The sequence below is a fragment of the Ochotona princeps genome, chromosome 33 (assembly GCF_030435755.1).
Source record: "Ochotona princeps isolate mOchPri1 chromosome 33, mOchPri1.hap1, whole genome shotgun sequence".
In the NCBI taxonomy this organism is placed as follows: domain Eukaryota; kingdom Metazoa; phylum Chordata; class Mammalia; order Lagomorpha; family Ochotonidae; genus Ochotona; species Ochotona princeps.
Window position 1 is genome coordinate 6,759,905 of NC_080864.1, and position 19,276 is coordinate 6,779,180.

A 19,276-nucleotide genomic window follows, 5' to 3' on the forward strand; every position below is an offset into this window, starting at 1 on the left:
TATGGTTTCCAGCTTGGCCCATTTGGCCACAAAGAACTGCATTTTGTTTTTTTTAATAGCTGAGTAATATTCCATGGAGTAGATGAACCATAGCTTTCTTATCCAGTCTTCTGCTGATGGGCATTTCGGTTGCTGAAACTTACTATTGTCAGGGTCACAGAGAAGACCATGGTTCAGGTGATCATTGCTTCAGGACAATACATAGAAGTTACATTCATAGCTTGAAAGAAATTACATCATTTCTCTTTCTTCTCTGTGACCTGTGCTGGAACCAAGATCATTCTGCTTCCCACCTCCTAGTGGATTGTTGTTGGTGGAACAGAGCGGTCACTCTTGGACTCCACTATAGTTCAGACAGCAATCTCTACTGTATTAACTGCTGTTTTTTGGAGCTAACTGATCAGTGATAGAAATTAATGTATCTGTTCAAATATACTCATTAAGCCCAATTCGACTGGGGACAGAGAAATGTCCCGATGCAAATTTCCTTCTGATGACAAGGTAGCCTATGCCTGACAGGCACATGTCTTGATTCTTACTCAGGTTGGAGGACCCTGGTGACATCTTTCCGAGATGCTAATAAAGTTCTGGGGAGGCAGTAATGTTGACTTAACTAATAGGGTCATGATGCTCACTGGCATGTGTTCCTGGCTCTACACATCTGTCATGCATGTGTGTAAACCAGAAGATGGGTGCTCTTTGTTTGCCTCTCTCCTCAAATAAAGATGGAAGGAAGTACATGTCTGAATGCATGGGTATGTGCCATGGTCATTGGAAATGCTGAGAAAATTTGCCATTGTACTCAAGAATAATTATCTACTACAATATAATCTCAACACTCCCATGGGCTTGTGGGTTAAGCTGCTGATTTCCATACTAGTATTCCATGTCAGAGCACCCATTCCAATCCAGGTTAATCAGCTTCTGACCCAGTTTCCTGCTAATATGTCCATCAAGGTACTCATGTATGACTGAAGAACTAGGACCTTTCCTGCCAATTGGACAACTCAAGTGACACATGCCAAATGGCTGTGCCTGGATCAGACCTAACCACCGTGGGACTGTGGGCATTGAACCAGTGGATCAAAGACCCTTGATTGCGCTTATGTATGCATATTCCCTGCCCTCCCTTTACCCTGTTTGGGGTTTCAAGTGGACACATAAATGTATCTTTTAAAACATGACTTCACACCTTTAGAAACCAATATTTTCCAAAATGGAACCACAAGTTGAGGTCGGTATATCCCCAGCTCTAAAGGTTTTGGGGTGGCATCTAAGACAATGTTCTCCTTCAACAGGATACTTCAGCATGCTGGGCACATCATTTAGGAACTATCAGGTGTCAACATGAAACAGACGTGGTAACCAGCACGCAGAAGTAGCATAATTGGATACTAGGCAGGAAATTAGGCGGAATCTCAATATTCATTTCTCTTTCCCCTGTCTCATTCTGCTTGCACTAGGATTAATCACATGTCCCCCCAAAGGCATGATCCCTCCACAACAAGGTCAGATGTGCACACTGGGCCATCTTCATTCCAAACGGGTTAGACAGATTCAAACATTTCTCTCCAGATTCAAAACTCACTGACCTGTGGGGCTTTGTAGAGCTCCAGAAGGGTTCCAAATTCAATGGACAATGCTGAAGTGGCTCCAACAATGGTGGCCAGCTGCACGCCTTGTGTTTGGCAGGTGTAGTTAGGTAAATTCCCAGTGTTCCCAGTCAACCAGTACAGGAGGCTCCATAAGGTGAACTGTTCACTGGGAAAGGCATTGTATCACTGGAATCCCAGGGTCAGGTTGGGGAGCAGGTAGGGATCCTTGTTGATCTCCTGGATGGCAAAGTAAAAGGCCAACACATACTGGTAGTTCTTCCACAGCCACCTAAACATGAGCCAACATCAGAGAGAATGATCAGACCATGGAATTCAGAGCAATAGTACAGTCTAGCCCTGAAGCAGCAACAGACAGACGCAGGTGTCATTCCGTGCTGTCCCAGAGAGCGGCTGAGAGGAAGGCTCCCAGAGCTCCAGAGCATGTCAGAGTGACCCTTGGACCCCTCTGAAGGAAGTGGTTCCAGCATTCATGACCCTTCACTAACCCTTCAGCTAAGCTTCAATGTGTTCAAACCTGGGGACACAGGCAAGCCTTTCTGTTGTCAGCGATCTCTGGGGCCACTTGAAAACCACCTGACTCATCGGCACTCTAAAATCACAGGACATGTGCTTCTGTAAGCAGCTGCACCTGAGCTGTTTCCCACTGGTCTTGCTGCAATCTCCCACCTTAAAGCTTCATTGATCAGATCAGTTGTACTACTGATTCGCTTTGAGACAGGAGCATTTGATCGACAAACTCTCGGTTACATCATGAAGGCTGTTCACTTCGTTTGATTTATTCACTTTTCTGTACTGAATTCTCAACTATCATGTCATCATTTACTCTTTATGGTTCTTCCTTTTCCTACATGTGTTAAAACATTGATTAATGTAAACAACCAATTTCACGTCTTCATAGCTATAATTCTAAGATGATGAACACGTTCCTTCCCTCAAACTGCCCCATTCTTTGTTGCTTTTAATGTTTGATATACCCTATTTCCAATGTGCCTTATAATCATACCATGTGTCTTCAGTGAAAATATGACGTCTTGGAATGTGAGAATGGCTCTCACGCTTGATGGTCCTAAGAGAACAGACCGTCTGTTTTCTCACTGTGGATTCTTGGCTCTAATTTTCCTGAAGTATCTCCTGGATTTGTCTAATTTACTATATATGCTCCATCATCTGAATGCTAATAGAGGTCTTTATGTTAATGAATGATAGGAATATTATATATTCATATAACCAGCCCTTTAGTTGTACAGAAAATTATGTTTTTAGTTGCACTGAAAATTATGGGGCTTTTTCTGTTTGTTTTGCTTGAATAAGATTCTTTATATCTTCTTGTCCACACTTATAGAATCTCTAATTGATTATAGAATCTCTAACTGGTTTATCAGTTACTCCATTTGGCTGAAAGTGACTGCTACATAAACTCAAAAGTGAACCGCACATTCCTTGGGGTTGAATAAGTCAATGCATTGTTCTTAGTCACAGAAGCAACCTGGAGCTGCTAGTTAATGAGAAGCTTCTGAGGATTGCAAACCACTGACTTTCTTCTTCTGTTTACTGGACCATGACTTCTGTCACCATGGACAAAAAAAAATGGCTCTTCTAGATTCTAGACTACGCGCTCACAAGAAAAAGAATGAAAAATAGAGAATAAGTCTTGTGTCCACCTGCCCTCACCACTGACCTACTCCTTAGGAATAGCACCATGCAACAACACCTGGGTTAGCTTCAAGAAAACCCTGGAAAAGTTATTTTCAACGCTGTTCATGAACAACTGGAATAACCTCTCTGCCTTTCTTTAAATAAATAAGCAAGGGAGAATGATTCATAGTGAACAGACTTACAGTATCTGCCATGTTAGAACAGGAAGAACAAAAAAGAAAAAGTTCACAGAATCTGGGTGGAGGAGGACATTGTGACCCTAGAAGGTCAGTGAGCATAGGATTACAGTTGGTTGGATAATATTTGGAGGAGAACAACCAAATGGCTACCTTTTGTATACCTTATTGGATATCACTTGTGTAAGAACAGTTGGCGTGGACAGTATGTGTAGAATAGTTGGTGGAATAGACAAGACAAAGGAGTTCCAAACAAAGGTATAGGAACAGTTGCTGGGTTTCGTTGATAAGCTCAATACCTCCTCTCTTATCCCGTATGACCCTCAGTGTATAAAGTCTGATGCCACTAATAAACTTTGGCTTTGACCATCAGGGTCCACGCGTGTTATTATCGGCTCCGTGCACCAAGTCCATTGCTGCGGGACAGCAACATCTGGGAAAAATACCACCAAATCAAAAGCATTCAGGAGTTATTCCAAAATGGCTCTAAAAAAACAGAGAGAGAAAATCGTAACAGGTTTTTAAAATCATGCATTTAAATGGAGGTTAATTTTAGGCAATAGTGATAGACATGCATTGGAAGCAAAGGCAAAATTCATGAACTAGAGTTCCAACCTGCAGATTAGACAAAGTAATCCGACACGGTAACATTCACGTGCTTCGGCCCCTGTGAAAATGACCTTCACAGCCCCTAGGACTGTCCATGAGTATGAACATTCACACCTATCTCAGAGGACTAAGAATTTATCCCAAATGAATATTCTCACTGGATTTTCCTCCAGCAAGGATCTTTCTATTTTTAACATAAGAGGCATCACTGAACAGGCTGGCTCTATTTCTTGATTTTCACAAGTTTCTCTGGGGTGTCATCTTTCCATGGGTGTCTCAACAAACATGGGTCACCTGATGACACTCCACAGGAAATCTCGGCTAAAAGTTCCATTACTCTGGACCTAACTTAAAAGATATGAACAAGTGTGAAAGATTTCCCACTAGTGTGGGTCCATAGAGACTTGGTTATGGCCACACTAAATCTAGCAAAATTTGGCTTAGAGCATAGGCACAATTTTTAGCATTTGTGACCTGCCATCTTTACCCACCACCCCAAAACCTACTTGCTAAACCAATGCCTGGGCCTGTTTGATTTCTCCATCTTATAGGAAAATGTTGACTACCTTCTACTTTGGGGTATAGACAAAAAAAAAAAATGGTGTGGGCCTCTGTATCTGTGGTTGGTAATTAGTAGATTTTTCAAAGAGTTGTTATTTAGGGATGTTCAAATAATAAAAAGGTACATCACATATATACTTTAACCCAGCATAAATGAAAATCTCTGGATGTCAATGATTGAGACGGACTGGCTCATGCCAAAGAAGAAACAGGGAGGCTAGGATTTCCTTTTTGCTAAATTGGGTACAATTCTATTCTCTGGTGTGGTGTCCTTTTGCGTGTGTGTGTGTGGGGGGGGGTGTATGTGTGTACGAACACACATTTGTCTTGGGAGTTTTTTTCTGGGTTAGTCCTTCCATCCCTGGCCAATTTTTACCAAGTTCTATCTCTGGCAATTACCAGCAACACTGAAAGCAAGGGGTAGGCAGGTTCCTGGCATGCATTGGGCCATTTCTGCTGTGAAGAGCTAGAACTGTGTACGTAGCATGACTGTAGGGTTGTTCCTGTGACACAGTATCTGTGATGAGGGTCCTTCTTGCTCATACCCTGTCAGTCCCGACTCCCCTTCCCACAGCACTGTGTTCTACTGTCAATCCATTGAATCTAAAGATTTATTTATTTTTATTGCAAAGTCAGATATACAGAGAGGAGGAGAGACAGAGAGGAAGATCTTCCGTCCGATGATTCACTCTCCAAGTGAGCCGCAACGGGCCGGTGTGCGCCGATCCGATGCTGGGAACCAGGAACCTCTTCCGGGTCTCCCACACGCAGCTGGAGGATCCCAATGCATTGGGTCGTCCTCCACTGCTTTCCCAGGCCACAAGCAGGGAGCTGGATGGGAAGCAGAGTTGCTGGGATTAGAACTGGTGCCCAGATAGGATCCCAGGGAGTTCAAGGAGAGGACTCTAGCTGCTAGGCCACGCCGCTGGGCCCAACACATTGCATCTAAAATACCTACCAGGGCCAACCATGTTATTTAAACATGTGTATATACATTCTGCTTTCAAAATACATTCTTCCAAAAAATTTTTTTAAAGTATACACCTGCATTTTAAAAAGACTTAAAAAAAAAATTAAAAGAATTATCTGAGGTTTTCCCATACTCAATGCGGTGAGATTACCTCAGCATCTTTTGCTCAAAGGACCGTTTGTGCTGTAGGCTTTCCGTGCGTCTCATGAGCGTTCCTGTGTGCGACTTCCCACGTCTTAATCACTTCTGCCTTCTGATGATGTTCATAGGGGTTTCTTTCTCTTAGTGTGAACTGTCCCGTGACTCCTCCGGAGACATCACTAAAGCCTCTTTTATAGCCTCCTCTGGCTTTTCCCAGGACATAACCTTTGGGCACCACAGTGAGAGGAGAGCTCTAACGTGTCCATCATACTCACAAGGCTTCCCTGGCAGAGTGGGTCGAATAGGGCAGCTACGGAATACTTTATCCTATGCCTCAAACAATGAGGGTGAGCTGAAAGCTTTACTGCCGGAGGCTGGGCCACAGGAGACACTCTAACTTCTACATACATGTTCTCTTGGGTCACTCTGGGAGGAACTTGCCTTCACGCAGTATGGTCATTCAGCTCTACACAGGCCAACACGGGGAGGCACGGAAAGTCCTCTGTAGAGAACCAGCTCTGATTTGTTGGGCACGAGCAGGCTGAGGACCCTTCGGCAAAGAAAACTTCAGTGGACTGCAGTTCTAGCTGACACCCTGAGGATAACTTCACAGTTGTACTCGGAGCCGGAACTCTAGGCCCAAGCTGTTCCCGAATTCCTAACTTATTCACATTCTGACATAATAAACGACTGATGCCACAGTTTGGGAGGGGAACTCGTTATCTAGCAACAGGTGAACTCCAACACCCATGATGAGTTCTGCAAGGTGTCTCTAAGGGGCGAGAAATCAAGGGAGGGTTTCCTCCCGGAACACGCATGGTAACTTAGATCCACCTGTTATGTATTCTCTTGTGCACAGACAGGTAAGAGTTACTGGTGAAAGATTTCCCACAGTGGTTACATTCGTAGGGCTTTTCCCCAGTGTGAGTTCTCAAGTGTTTCTTGACGGCGGAGAGATTATTGAAGGCCTTCCCACAGTCGCTGCATTCGTAGGGCTTCTCGCCTGTGTGTATTCGCTTGTGCACGGTGAGGGAAAAGCTACTGCTGAAGGATTTGCCGCACTCACTGCACTCGTAGGGTTTCTCTCCCGTGTGAGTTCTCACGTGCTGTGTCAGGTAGGAGCTCTTCCTGAAGGTTTTCCCACAGTCGTGACACTCGTAAGGTTTCTCCCCCGTGTGAATGCTGTTGTGTCCGGTGAGGGAGGACCTGGTGCTAAAAGCCTTCCCACACTGGTGACACTCGTGGTGATTCTCCCCGGTGTGAATTCTCTTGTGGCTTTTGAGGTTACAACTGGTGCGGAAGACGTGGAAGCATTGGTTACACTCGTAGGGCTTCTCTCCGGTGTGAATTCTCACATGCAGTCGAAGCGATGAGGGGTCACTGAAGGCCTTCCCACAGTGATGGCACTCGTAGGGCTTCTCCCCATTATGGATGCGCCTGTGAATGGTGAGGTAGGATCGGCTGCTGAAGGATTTCCCGCACTGGTTGCAGCCGTAGGGTTTTTCTCCAGTATGGGTTCTCTTGTGCTGAGTAAGGTTGGATTTGGTACTGAAGACTTTAAAACACTGATTGCATTCGTTGAGTTTTGCCCCTCGGTGACTTCTTTCCTGTTGATGAAGAGATTTATGGTCACTATAACTTTACAGTTGTTCACACGTGGAAGGCTGTTCCAAGAGTTCTCTCACCCAGGGAATTCTGTTCATTGCTATAATGATGCTTTGGATACATTCAGAGCTTACATAGGACTTCTGCCCGGTTTGAGAATCCAGAAGGTAAAAACGATGGATGCTCTGTCACAGTCTGTATCATATTCCCAAGCCATTTTCTGAGAAGTTTAAGGCCAATTTGTTTGAAATAGTTATATCCAAGCTACATTTAAGGAACTATTTACCAGTGGGAACTGTCAGTGAACAAATCTGGAACTAAAAAAATTAAAAGAAACAAAAAAGGAAAACAAAAACATAAAACAACAACAACAAAAAAACAAATCTGGAGCTAACTTACAGTTATAAATTTGAAGCTTCCCAGTTTCACAGTACCTTTTTCAGGATACCATGTTCTCAAAGGTCAAGGACACTTTCCTTATATTTTCCTACTGTGGAAAAGCAGAAATAGTTCATGCTGGTCTTACCACGCTGGCACCTTTGGACTGTTCTTTTTCAAAGACGTGCTTCCTAGGAGCTAAACACTTGGCTTTCAAAGCAGGCTCCGAATCTGGCATAAATGGAAAAGAAATGTAGGTTACCTATGATAAGAAATGGTAACTTGAATATACACACAATGGCAGATTCTGAGTGATGATGGTTTTTTGAGGAAGGTCTGTAACGCAAGCAACACGGTTACGGGAAATTTTAGGTATTAATTTTCAGAAAAAGGATTCTAGAAACACATTGATTGTAGCGGTTGTCAACAGAAGGGATTATCAGGAATGCGCATGAACAATAAACTGGATTTAATTTTTTTTTTTTTTAAAGGTGAGAGCTGCCTCTCTGCTTTGTCCTTGAAGCCAAAGCAAAGTATGGGACAGGGAATAGTATTAATGAGGAAAGGGAGGTACTACACGGACAGTAACTAATGCAATTCACTAGTGATTCCTCACACAGGTACCAATGGCTCACCTGGACGAGGGCTGGGGAGAACTCTTCTCTCCTCTGTCCTGACCTTGTCTTCCTGCTCCAGCTGGCTTAGCAGTTTGGGCTTAGCAACACGCCATCCTAGTTGTGGATACAAAACACTCATGATGCAGGGACGCTGGGAGGGTGATGAGCTGACGCAAAAAAGCGTAACTCAGGAGCAGTAAAAAAAAAAAATCATTACGCTTAAACTCTAATGAATACATTAACTCTCCTAAGAAACAAAATAGTACAAGCATCCTCAATTCAATATTCGGGATGGCAGGGTGGATATTCGGGATGCATGCTTTAGCAGTTCCAAACCTTTTAACTAGGGAGGATACTAAGAGAGGGCAAGAAACAGGTATTTAGTGCTTAAGAACAACACTCTTAAGGGTCGGCTGGATGCCTGCCTGTCACATCCGCCACTGTACTCTGACATCCCTGTCCACACCTCAGACACTGAGATGCTTAAGAAAAAGTTTCAGCAAGTGGGACAAACTGCCCTACAAAAACAAAGGAGGGAGGTGAGCGGGGAAGGTGGGCATTTGGTGCAGTGGTTAAAACACTGCCTGGGTTGTCCAGGTCCTGTAACAGAGTGCCTGCAGTGGAGTCCTGCCCCAGCTTCAGCTCCAGCTTCCTCCCAGATCCTGGGAGGCAGCAGTTGATGGCTCAAGAACTCTGGAATCTTCCACATGATGCTGCTGCTGCACCGCTTCCAGCTCCCGCCTGGCCCAGAGTCCCAGCTGCTGGGGGCATCTGGAGTATAAACCAGTGGACAGGAAACAGCATTCTCTCACACATTCTCATTTGCATGCCCTCTCTCTCTCTCTCTCTCTCTCGTACGTCACTAGCACATCTAACTTAGGCTGAAATGAAAGAAACACAAAGAGTAATCTGAATTCACATTAAACAAAGAGGCAAACACCAATAATGATAAACACAGAAGTAAATCTAGAAGACAATACGGTTTTGGTTTACAAATTCTTCTCTTTCGTACAGAATTGAAACGCAAACTCTTAAAGCACGGATTTCGTAACACGCACACAAAGGAAACGGCACACAGGTAGAACAACAAATAATAGCTCTGCAGAAATAGGTCACTTATTAGCTATTAAATAAAAATTTTTTAAAAAAAACCGAAGAAATGGAAACATTAAACTCTCCAACTCAAATGCAGGGAAGCACTTTAAAATGGACTTTCGCCTGTTGATGAAGGACCATTCTACAGTAACACAGGGGGAAATCAGTACGGGGGAGGAAATTTGGAGAAGGAAGAAGGGGAATCCCAGAGCCCAGGAAACTGCATTATGAAATAAAATTTTAAAAATGTTTAAATCTAGAACAATCTACAACGAACAAGACGGAATTCAATCTTCAGCGACCTCTTAGAGACTTCTTTCGCATGCAAATACACTAACATGCTCAAAGTGAAAGAACAACAAAAAAAAATCAAAAGACAGATTGTGTGGCTATACTAGTATGAGGCTAAAGGGATCTTAAGGTTACAAACTGAAACACTATAGATGGCCGACTTGTCAAGAAAACTCAGTAAGGAGGGCCAGGCACTTTGGCTGGTAAGATGCTGCTTGAGAGGCCCACAGCCCACATTACACTGACTGATTCAAGGGCTAGCTGCGTTGCCTTTCATGTAACCTGCTGCCAACATGTACGCTGCCAGGCAGCAGACAACGGCCTAAGTACCGAGTCCCCTGCCATCTACATGGGAGACCTAAATTGGGTTCCAGGCTCCTACTCCTGCCTTTGGCCTGGCCCGGCCCTGAATGCGACAGCCATGGAGTTACAGCCATGACTGGTTGTTTTTGACGAGTGAACCAGTGGATGGAAGATATGTGTGTGTGTGTGTGTGTGTGTGTGTGTGTATGTACACACTCTTTTCAAAGGCAATGAAAATAAATAAAAACACCAAGATAATAGAACTGTGAAGTATTTACCAGAACTCTCAAACACATAACGTAAAAAAAAAAAAAAAAATACTGTATTGAAGAAAACAAAAAAAAGATAGGATTGATGGGTGAAACAGAATTCTAAGTAACAGTTTGAAGCTCCGGTATCTAACATTGCCCCCTTTCAATACTGAATAGAAAAACTCATTAGAACAGAATGACTCATTGGATGATGGACAAGGGTTTAAACAATAATCAGCCAAGCCCTCATAGACATCCAAAGAACACTCCATCCAATAGAATACATACTCATCCCCGGCACAACTAGAACACTGCCCAGAACAGACCACAAAACAAGTCTCACTGAATTTAAAAACAATGAAATCGTACATTCTCCTAACTATAGCAGAATGACAGAGTGTGATCACAAGTGAGCGACAGGAGGATGTGAACCACTAAGATGTATAAAGCACCAAACACAACGTACGAGGTTAATGTAGTTGCTATGGAAAATTCCAACAGATTCTTTTTTTTTTTTTAACCCCACGGACTGAGAAGCTGATCTTAACATTTATGGATTTGCGAGTGATCTTAACAAAACAGTCTTGAAAGATAATAAAGCAGAAGCAACTAACACCTCCCTAAATCCTAAAATTTATTAGAAGGCTACAGCCACCAAGGTAGTGCGGTATTGGTCTGAGGCTAGATCTATACAACCAGGAAAAAAAACTGAGAGTTCACAAATAAACTCCACTGTGTATGGTTCAAATATGATTGGCCATATCTGCTGAGATGAACTGATGTTCATCAAAACGCTGGGACAGACAGACAGACACACTTGAAGGAATGAAGATGGCCCTTTCTCCAGACCCTGGGCAACATGAACTCCAAGCACATCGAACATGCAAATGATAGAGCTAAAATTCTAGAAATTCTTGAAGAAAACAGGACCTTGGATGTGGCAACACCGAAGGCACAGAGAAAAGTTCAACTGGACCGCATCACAATGAAAACTTAGAGGAGTATCAAAGGATACTAAACAAACAAAGGAAAGGGAAAAAAAATGGAGAATTCACAAGTCTATCTCAGGCATAAAGGGCTAACATTCACAATATACATCAGACTTTCACAGTCCAACCGCAAGAAGGCAAACTCAACTAAGAAATGGGCAACACACTTGAACAGGTTATTTCTTCACAGACAGAGCCAACAAGAAAGTACGTGAACAGATGCTCAGTGTTGTCAGTCATCAGTAGGATGCAAATGAAATGATGAGTTACCCCTTTACACCCACTGCAATGGCAACAGTCGAAGTACCAGGAAAAACGTGGAAGCCATGGGATCCCTCAGGCGCCAGTGGGAATGCTGAAAGGTAGTTGTGGAGAAGTCTGACGATTCCTCCGAAACCTAACCACAGAAATTTCATAGGATCTAGCATTCTATTTCTAGGTAGATCTCAACAGGGTAACTTAACCAGTTACCTGAGGCTGGGGGCTTTCCAAGAAAAGGTGTGAGTTTCATCCCACAACGCTGGTGCTGGGAAACTCCCATAGCAATGCAACAGTGCCCATCAGGATCCCCTAACTGTGCCTCCCATCCTGATAACCCACCCTCTCGAGATTTAATCCTATCCCATCAGACCTGACACATTGCTATGAAATGGCTCTCAATTGCTCCAGTAGGTCCAACAAAAAAGCTTAATCATCGCCCTCTGGCTCTCCCTCTTCGAAGTACCCACCACATCGTACCACTGCACTGGGACATAATCCCCAAAATGCTTCCAGGTCATTAACCCTAGGGAGAAAAAAAAAAAAACCTCCCTCAAGCCATAGCAGGGGATAACAAAACGGCCTGAGATGACAGTGCTGATGGAAAGGCCATTGTATATACACACATTTTATGTCGTTGAAATGGCGGACTTTGATGCTCTGTGAATTCTACTTCAATTCAGAAACAAACAAGCAAAACAGACACAGAGCGGGCACCATGTTACCCACCCCCGGGGGGTGGGGTGGATGCGGGAAGCGACAGAGTGGCATGGGGCTTACCCAGTGAGGCCAGGTTTCGGCAATTCTCCAGCATCACGTCTCGGTACAGCGTTCTCTGGGAAGGATCCAGCAAGGCCCACTCTTCCTGGTTGAACTCCACGGCTACGTCCTCAAAGGTCACCAGGTCCTAAACCATTGCAAAGCATGCGGCTTGGCTTCAGGTCAAGGCCAGCAGCATGGACAGGAAGAGAGTGGAGGAGGACTGATGGCATAAGGGATGGGCAAGGGACCCACCGCCCAGGATGTGAGGGTTCCTCCTATTGGCTTCTGGGGTTCAGCCCTCAACTCTTTATCACCTACGCCCCCCCAGGTTCACCTACCAAGGTCCTGGGAATGCTACATAGAGAGCTGCTTTCTCCACTTAACGACTGTGAGCTCCTGCAATTTCATTTCCCTCAGTCCCAGGGTTACACAAGGTCCTGGAAGGTTTCAGAAGTTGGATAAAGCGCACTAATAATCTCATCAGGGCCGTGAGAAACTGTGTGAGTTGAGGACATGGGGACGTCTTTACTTGACTTCCCACAAACTCTCAGCTGCAGGTGATGTGCGTAGGGATGCTGGAGGGGGCTATCCGTGTTGGAATTGATATCAAGGCACCCTGACACTTTGTGGGTGCGCCCCTACGCTAGACCAGAGAGTGGAGGAAGGAGCAGCCATCTGACTCACCTGTAACCAGCAGCTGGTCAGGGACTCCTTAGCCAGTGTCAACTCTGTGCAACCTGTTTGCTGAGAGACTGGGAGAAACAGAAAGCACCAAGCTAGAGCCGGAGACACGTGGCCAGCAAGCCCAGCTGCCCTGGCTTCCCGCACGCACAGGCCCGGACACCTTCCCCAAATCTGGGATTGGTCACATTCCAACACCCACAGAGACACGCCGCTGAGCACCCCACTAGCACAAACCTGTACTCCTACTCCCACAGACACCCCCAGTCACCCCAACCTATACCCCTACAACTATACAGAAAGCCCCTTATCACTGTGCCCAGCATCCCAAGGCCTACAGAAATATCTCCTGAACACCCCACATACCTCAACCCCATACCACAGTGCCCACATCCCCGAGTGCCTAGCAGAACTCCACCTTGTACCCTAAGGAGCCAGGGCACAGCCCTGTCTCACCCAGGTCAGAAAACAGGACTCTGGAAGGAGACCACTTCCACCTCGGAGACAAAAATCAGGGTGCAGATGGCACCTCTATTCTTACCGTGTCAGCAGGGAGAACTAAACGTGTGATTCCAAAGTACCTACATGGTTGTGGCGTGGGGGCCACATCCACTGACAGCCAAGCCCAGAGCTGCCCAGCAGACACCCCAGTGCCCTTGACACCCCAGAGACTCCAATCCAACCTCACCCGCTCCACCCAGCCCTCAGGGGCCTCCTGCTCTGTGCCCAGAGAGCCTGACCTCTGAGGGCTGCCAGGGCCCAGAGACTCACTGCAAGTGGGAGGCAGGACCACGGCTGCCATGCTGAGCACGAGGTCGGTGGGGGCACCAGGAGCTTGTCTTCTCACCTGCCCAGGGAAGAAACAGAACAGATGGTCTTAGTGGTTTCTCCCTTTCCTGGTTCCCAAGGCACAGCCCTCATGCTAGACTCCACCATGGGTCCTCCGCCTGCAACCCTGGGCCAGCACCCATGCTTGGCAGGTGAGACGGGCACATGGGAGGCCCGTGGTGCCCCGATTCCAGCCCCTCTGACACTTCCTGGCTTCTCTGGTGGCTCCTTCCCAGCTGGGTCACCTACGTGCCCCTGACGACCCTGGCTCCTGTCCCCCTTGGACTTTCTTCCACCTGCGAGTCCTACCTCCTCTGGGTGACAGCAGAGACCCTATGAGGGCTCCTCTGCTCCAGGGCCCTCAGTCCCAACATGTCCACGGAACCTGCCTTGCCCAGTCATCGTCACCTGCATTGCTCTTTCGCCTGCAATCCGGGCTCACAGTCTCTCCCTGAACTCGGACCGATCGGCTTGACCTCCTGAGTCCGCTATGGCTTCCTCACATGCGTTGTGATCACTTGTCAAAGCCTCCAACCGCCCCACTCTCCTGTTCCTCCTCCTCCTCACTGCATATTAACCTGGGACCGGATGCCGACGCCTCTTATTTTGATAGATGTCCGTCTGGGCCTGGGCTTTTCTTTGTTGGGAGATCTTTAATCACTGATAGATGTCCTCACCCCCACCCCCAACCTTCAGTCTAGCCGGGTAGGCTTGCAAGCCCCATCTGCCCCGTGGTCCCTTTTAGATATAGCAGTCAGCAAACGGGCCCCAACTCTGGCACCTCCAGACATACATGCAAGGACAACGATGAGGAAGGAAGCCCTTGACCTTGCTGGACCATCAATCCTACGCGTCAATGTGGCTTCCCACTTCCGCTTTGTCATCACCTCCTTCCTCTGTGGGGATCAGCGTCCTAGGACCTCCTTCGTCTATGGTAACTAGAGCCCTAGAACATCCCTGCTTCTATGGTAACCAGCGTCCTCCATGATCTAACGCTTCCCAGTGCTCACAACGAACCGGGGCTGACCTGTGCAGAGGGGACAGACGATGACGACCAAGGCTGTGTCCTGGAAGGCGGTGGCTCCCACCTTGGTCTCCTTGGTGCTCGCTCTAGGGGGACCCCACTGCTGTGTGGCCAAGGCACCGAGGAGCTCCGTGGAGAGGCCTAGGCAGAGAGGCACTGAGGCCTCTTGCCAGCAGCCGGAGCCCATGCATCAGCCATGTCTGGAAAGCCGGTGAAGGCGAAGCGTTGAGTGGCAGTCGGGGCCTCCTGGCGACGTGGTTCTGCAGGCAGCGTCCTGTAGCCTCTTCAGAGTCCCGTAGCCTCTTCAGAGTCCCAGGACAGAACCCTCCAGGCCAGCCGCCATGCCCGAGTTCCTGGACCACAGAAACTGTGATAGACAAGAAATGACTACTTTGCCTTGAGGGATGAGGGCAGTGATGGATACTGAATTGTGCACCTGTCAGATGATCCTGCACCCTGCTTCTTCTCAGAGAAGTAACCGGTCCTCAATTGCCTGCATAGCCACCAGTACTGTCCCCTCCTCATCTCCTGCCTTCTGCCATCAACAAGCCTCCAACCGCCCCTCTTTCTCTGTGTGGGGACAGAGGACTGTCTTGAAGGCTATCCTCCTGTTCCAGGGGAGCCCTCAGTGCCCCCAAGATCTCTGCCTGTCAGCTCACTGGGCTCTAAGAAGGAGGCGGGCAGAGAGGGTGCTGGGAGATGGATGGCTCCCGGGGGGTCCCATCAAGGTTGCCTAGCAGCGGAACTCTTGTTCGGGCTACAGGCATTTGTGGTCGGTCTAGAGCTGTGGCGGCCCCAGTCCTGCCCCAGCTGTGTTGCTGCTATTGGCAGATGGTCACAGCGGATGGGCCTCCCTTGGGCCAGTGCTGCCCGGTACAACTCTGGAATGACAACAAAAATGTTTTGCTATTCTGCTCTCGTAATTAGCCACGTGGAGCTGACCAGCACTGGAAATGTGGCTAGCGTGACGGGCCAAATCATTGGCTAGCCGTCTGTGTTTTCCCTGGGTTTGTTTGGAGAGCTCCAGAGAGTTGGCAGGCATCATGGGGGATGAGGTGGTCCTGACTGCCTTCGGGATACAGAGGAGGGGCCCTTGGAGTGGCAGCCGTGCAGGAGGGGCTGCCAAGAGCAGGTGTCTAAACTATGTGATGAACGCCCACAGTAGAGCCTGCGTTGTTGATTGCTCTCAGCTCCAAGACTCCTTTTATTCGGCTACATCTGTTCTCTCTGCCGTCACTACCCAGGCCAGAGAATGATAGCTTCATTCCCAAACGTCCCCCTGACATCCTCCTGTCGTGTGTCTATAAAGTCTTCACTCTGAATCCTCTCAGGCCCATTCTCACCCAGGTGCTCTGACCAAACTGTATCTTCCTCCCCTCTCGGTTGTCCTCAGCAGGCCGGCTTCTGCCAGTCCCCATCCCCTCTGTCCCCTGCTCGGTTCCTACCTTTCCCCTCTGGGGTGTCTCAGCTCTGGACACTCCATCTGGCCCATTCATGGGATACGCTGATCTCCCTCCCCACTCTGGATGCTACCTTAGCAATCCCATGTCCCACTCCAGTCTAACCCGGCAACCTGCTAAATCCAGCCCAACCACAGCTGTGCACCACCTGTCTGTCCTGCCCACTAGGCATCTCCATCCCTCAGACTGGGCCCCAGGTGCCCAGTTCCCCCAATCCCTCCTGCTGTTGAGAGTATGCAACCCTCTTCCCTGCTTGTGTTCACTCCACAGAGGCGGGCAGAGGTGTGCGTTAACTCTGCTGGGTTCCCTGTACATCTGGACCAGCTCCTAGAGGTCAGTGGTTTAACATCCAGGTCAATCTAGGACCATCCCGGCTTTGACACTCAGTGGCCCACATCTCAGCCAACCCTGTGGTCCTGACTAAGCAGGATGGCTGGTCGAAAAAGGTACACGCATATATAATTTCTGTAAGACAGTATCATGTGAATATCTACAGTAAGAATCACCATATTGCTATTACCAAACAGGTTTAAGAAACAAAGGTAACCCCTCGTAGGAGGCAAGTTCTAGAAGACAACCTGTTTAGGAAGCTATCACCCTTCAGCCTTGACGCTGCCACTCCATATTCTTCTACGTGCTTTCATTGTTTTAAATTTTATTTTGTTATTAAAGATTTTTTTTTTATTGGAAAAGTAAATTTACAGAGAGAAGGAGGAGAGACAGATGGCTCACCCCAGATGGCTGCAATGGCCAGAGCTGAGCCAAACCGATCTGAAACCAGGAACCAGGAGCTTCCTCTGGGTCTCTCATGAGGGTGTAGAGTCCCAAGGGCTTTGGGCCGTCCTCTACTGCTTTTCCAGGCCACAAGCAGGGAGCTGGATGGGAAGTGGAGCAGCCAGGACATGAACTGTTGCCCGCAGGGGATCCCAGACTTGCAAGGTGAGGATTTAGCCATTGAGCCATCACACCGGAACAGCGTCTTCAGACTTCACAAAGGAGGCCTAGCATTTCATTTTTTAAATTTCTGCTGCTATGACCAGGGGGCTTAAACCCTGTCAAGCAGCTCCCCTGAGGAGCATTTTCAGGCCTTTACAAAGTCCAGCTCCATGGGCCTGAGTCTCACGGTTGCCAAGTCCTATTCATTCTTAGCAGGCTGTCATATGCTATAGCACACATACCTGGCACTATTTCATATACCACGAGACGATACGAATACAGTTTGGCCCAGGAGAAATTTGTGCTGAAATGCAATCCCTGTTAGAAATTTAGAGGAGGGACTTGGAAAAAGTGACCATGAATGGACAACTCCTTTCGTGGGACGAATGGGTTAACAAGTGGGGCTGCTAGTGAGGCCCCTGGCATCCCATGCTCTGCTCGCCTGATGCCCTACGCCACCTCGGCACCCCACCAGCAGGAAGCCTGGGCATCCCAAGTGGCCCTTTGACCCTGGACAAACATAAATCTTATTTTTTTTCTCCTACAATATACCTCATCTGTGACATTGCATCACGATAGCACACTGTCTCACCCCTACCAGCACTTGCTCAGAGGACAACCTCCCCTCCCGCCCTCAACACCTGCTCCAAAGCTCCCCAAGGACACTCACCTGGCGGCACAGAAATCCGGGGATCCCTGAGCTCAGGTGAACCCTGAGGTTTCAGCACCCGTGGGAGCTGGAGGGATGCTTTTGGGGGAAAAAAAATAATAATAATAAAAAAAATGGGACAGCATGATTGCTTTGGAACAATAATAATTGCAAGCAAGGCAACCCCCATGCCTTTTTTTTCCCCAGTAGCGCAGTTTGCACCCCACCTGTTGGATGCTGTCTGAGACTTGCTCCCTAAGCCAAAATGACAGCCGCCTCAAGCCACACTGCAGCAGCAGCAGCGGGATGGAGGTGAGGAACGACCCTAAGCTGGTTCCTCAAGTGGATTCCCAAGGACTCCGGGATCTTGGGGCGCTTCCAGCCCTAAGTCCCCAACCTCAGCCCACAGGACAATGCTGGGGAAACAGGGGCCGGCTGCCCCAGGGCAGTATGGGGTGTCTTGCAGAACGTCTCCCTCCTGCTGGGTGCCCCCCTTTGCCACCTGCAGACAAACCCCAAAGGGGCCCGGGGGCTCCCCGGGGGGCGCAGCAGCATCGCCCCTTGCTCAGAAACCAGACGGATGCTCTCAATACACAAAGCCCAGCAGAGCTTCGCGCAGGTCTGAAGGGTGACAGCGAGCCCCAACTCCCGGACCCGAACCCCCTCAACTCACCCGGGTCCCCCCAAAGAGCCAGGCCCCAGCCGATGGACAAACCGGTCCAGCCCCGCGCTTCCGCTTCCGGCCGTGGGCGGTCCGTCCCCGCCCTCCCCGGGCTTCCACTTCCGGCCCCCCCCCCCCGGGACTGAGGGCTGGCTGGGATGGGGGTGCCTGGCGTTTGGGGGGTGTGTGCAGCAGCAGGGCCGGAGCTAACGGGGTGGGATTTGCTGGGTGAAGACGGGCTGGGTCGCAGAGCCCGGGCTGCGGGGGCTCGGGGAGCCGGGGCGGACCGGGCGGTTTTGGGGGTGCGGGTGGAGGACTGTGGACTCTGGGGGTGCGATCCCCAAAGCAGGGGGGCTTTCCTTGGCGCCCTGGGCGTGCTGCGCGGGACTTGGTTTTCTGTAGTAACATCCCGGGAAAGGTGGTCACAGAAACGTATTTTTCTGCAGTTTGACTACTGGCCTTTTCAGGGTTTGGGGTTTGGAGGAGGGAGGCTAGGTTCCTCCGCCATCCCGACCCCCCAGTGGTAGCGAACCCTGTGCGTTCCAGCCCCCCCATATAATCCAGTTTTGTAAGTCAGAGTGGCAGAGAAACGCTCACAGCCTTTATCAGGGTGGTCAAGTAGTGTTATATGTAGAAACATACATTACATGTATACATAGATCATTACCCATGTAAATATATTTGTACTTAGCTAATGTATGTGATAGACATAGATATGTATTTCTATACAATGTATAATGTAATGGCATGCATTTTGAT

At 48.1% G+C, this 19,276-nt stretch overlaps 1 protein-coding gene and 1 long non-coding RNA gene across 2 annotated transcripts; both read right to left on the reverse strand.

Annotated features, from left to right (window-relative positions):
- Window positions 1–6,307: 6,307 nt before the first annotated feature.
- ZNF558 (zinc finger protein 558) lies at window positions 6,308–12,968 on the reverse strand (the record flags this gene model as incomplete). Its single annotated transcript, XM_058657685.1, has 5 exons — window positions 6,308–7,336; window positions 7,861–7,943; window positions 8,348–8,443; window positions 12,297–12,423; window positions 12,963–12,968. Coding segments are annotated over 5 exons (1,095 nt in total), but the record flags the coding sequence as incomplete, so codon positions are not given.
- Window positions 12,969–12,972: 4 nt separating this feature from the next.
- On the reverse strand, window positions 12,973–15,070 carry LOC131478441 (uncharacterized). The gene is made up of 3 exons (XR_009244462.1): window positions 14,876–15,070; window positions 13,731–13,806; window positions 12,973–13,030 (listed from the first exon to the last, which is right to left on the reverse strand). It is a non-coding gene; the product is annotated as an uncharacterized LOC131478441 (long non-coding RNA).
- Between the last annotated feature and the right edge of the window lie 4,206 nt (window positions 15,071–19,276).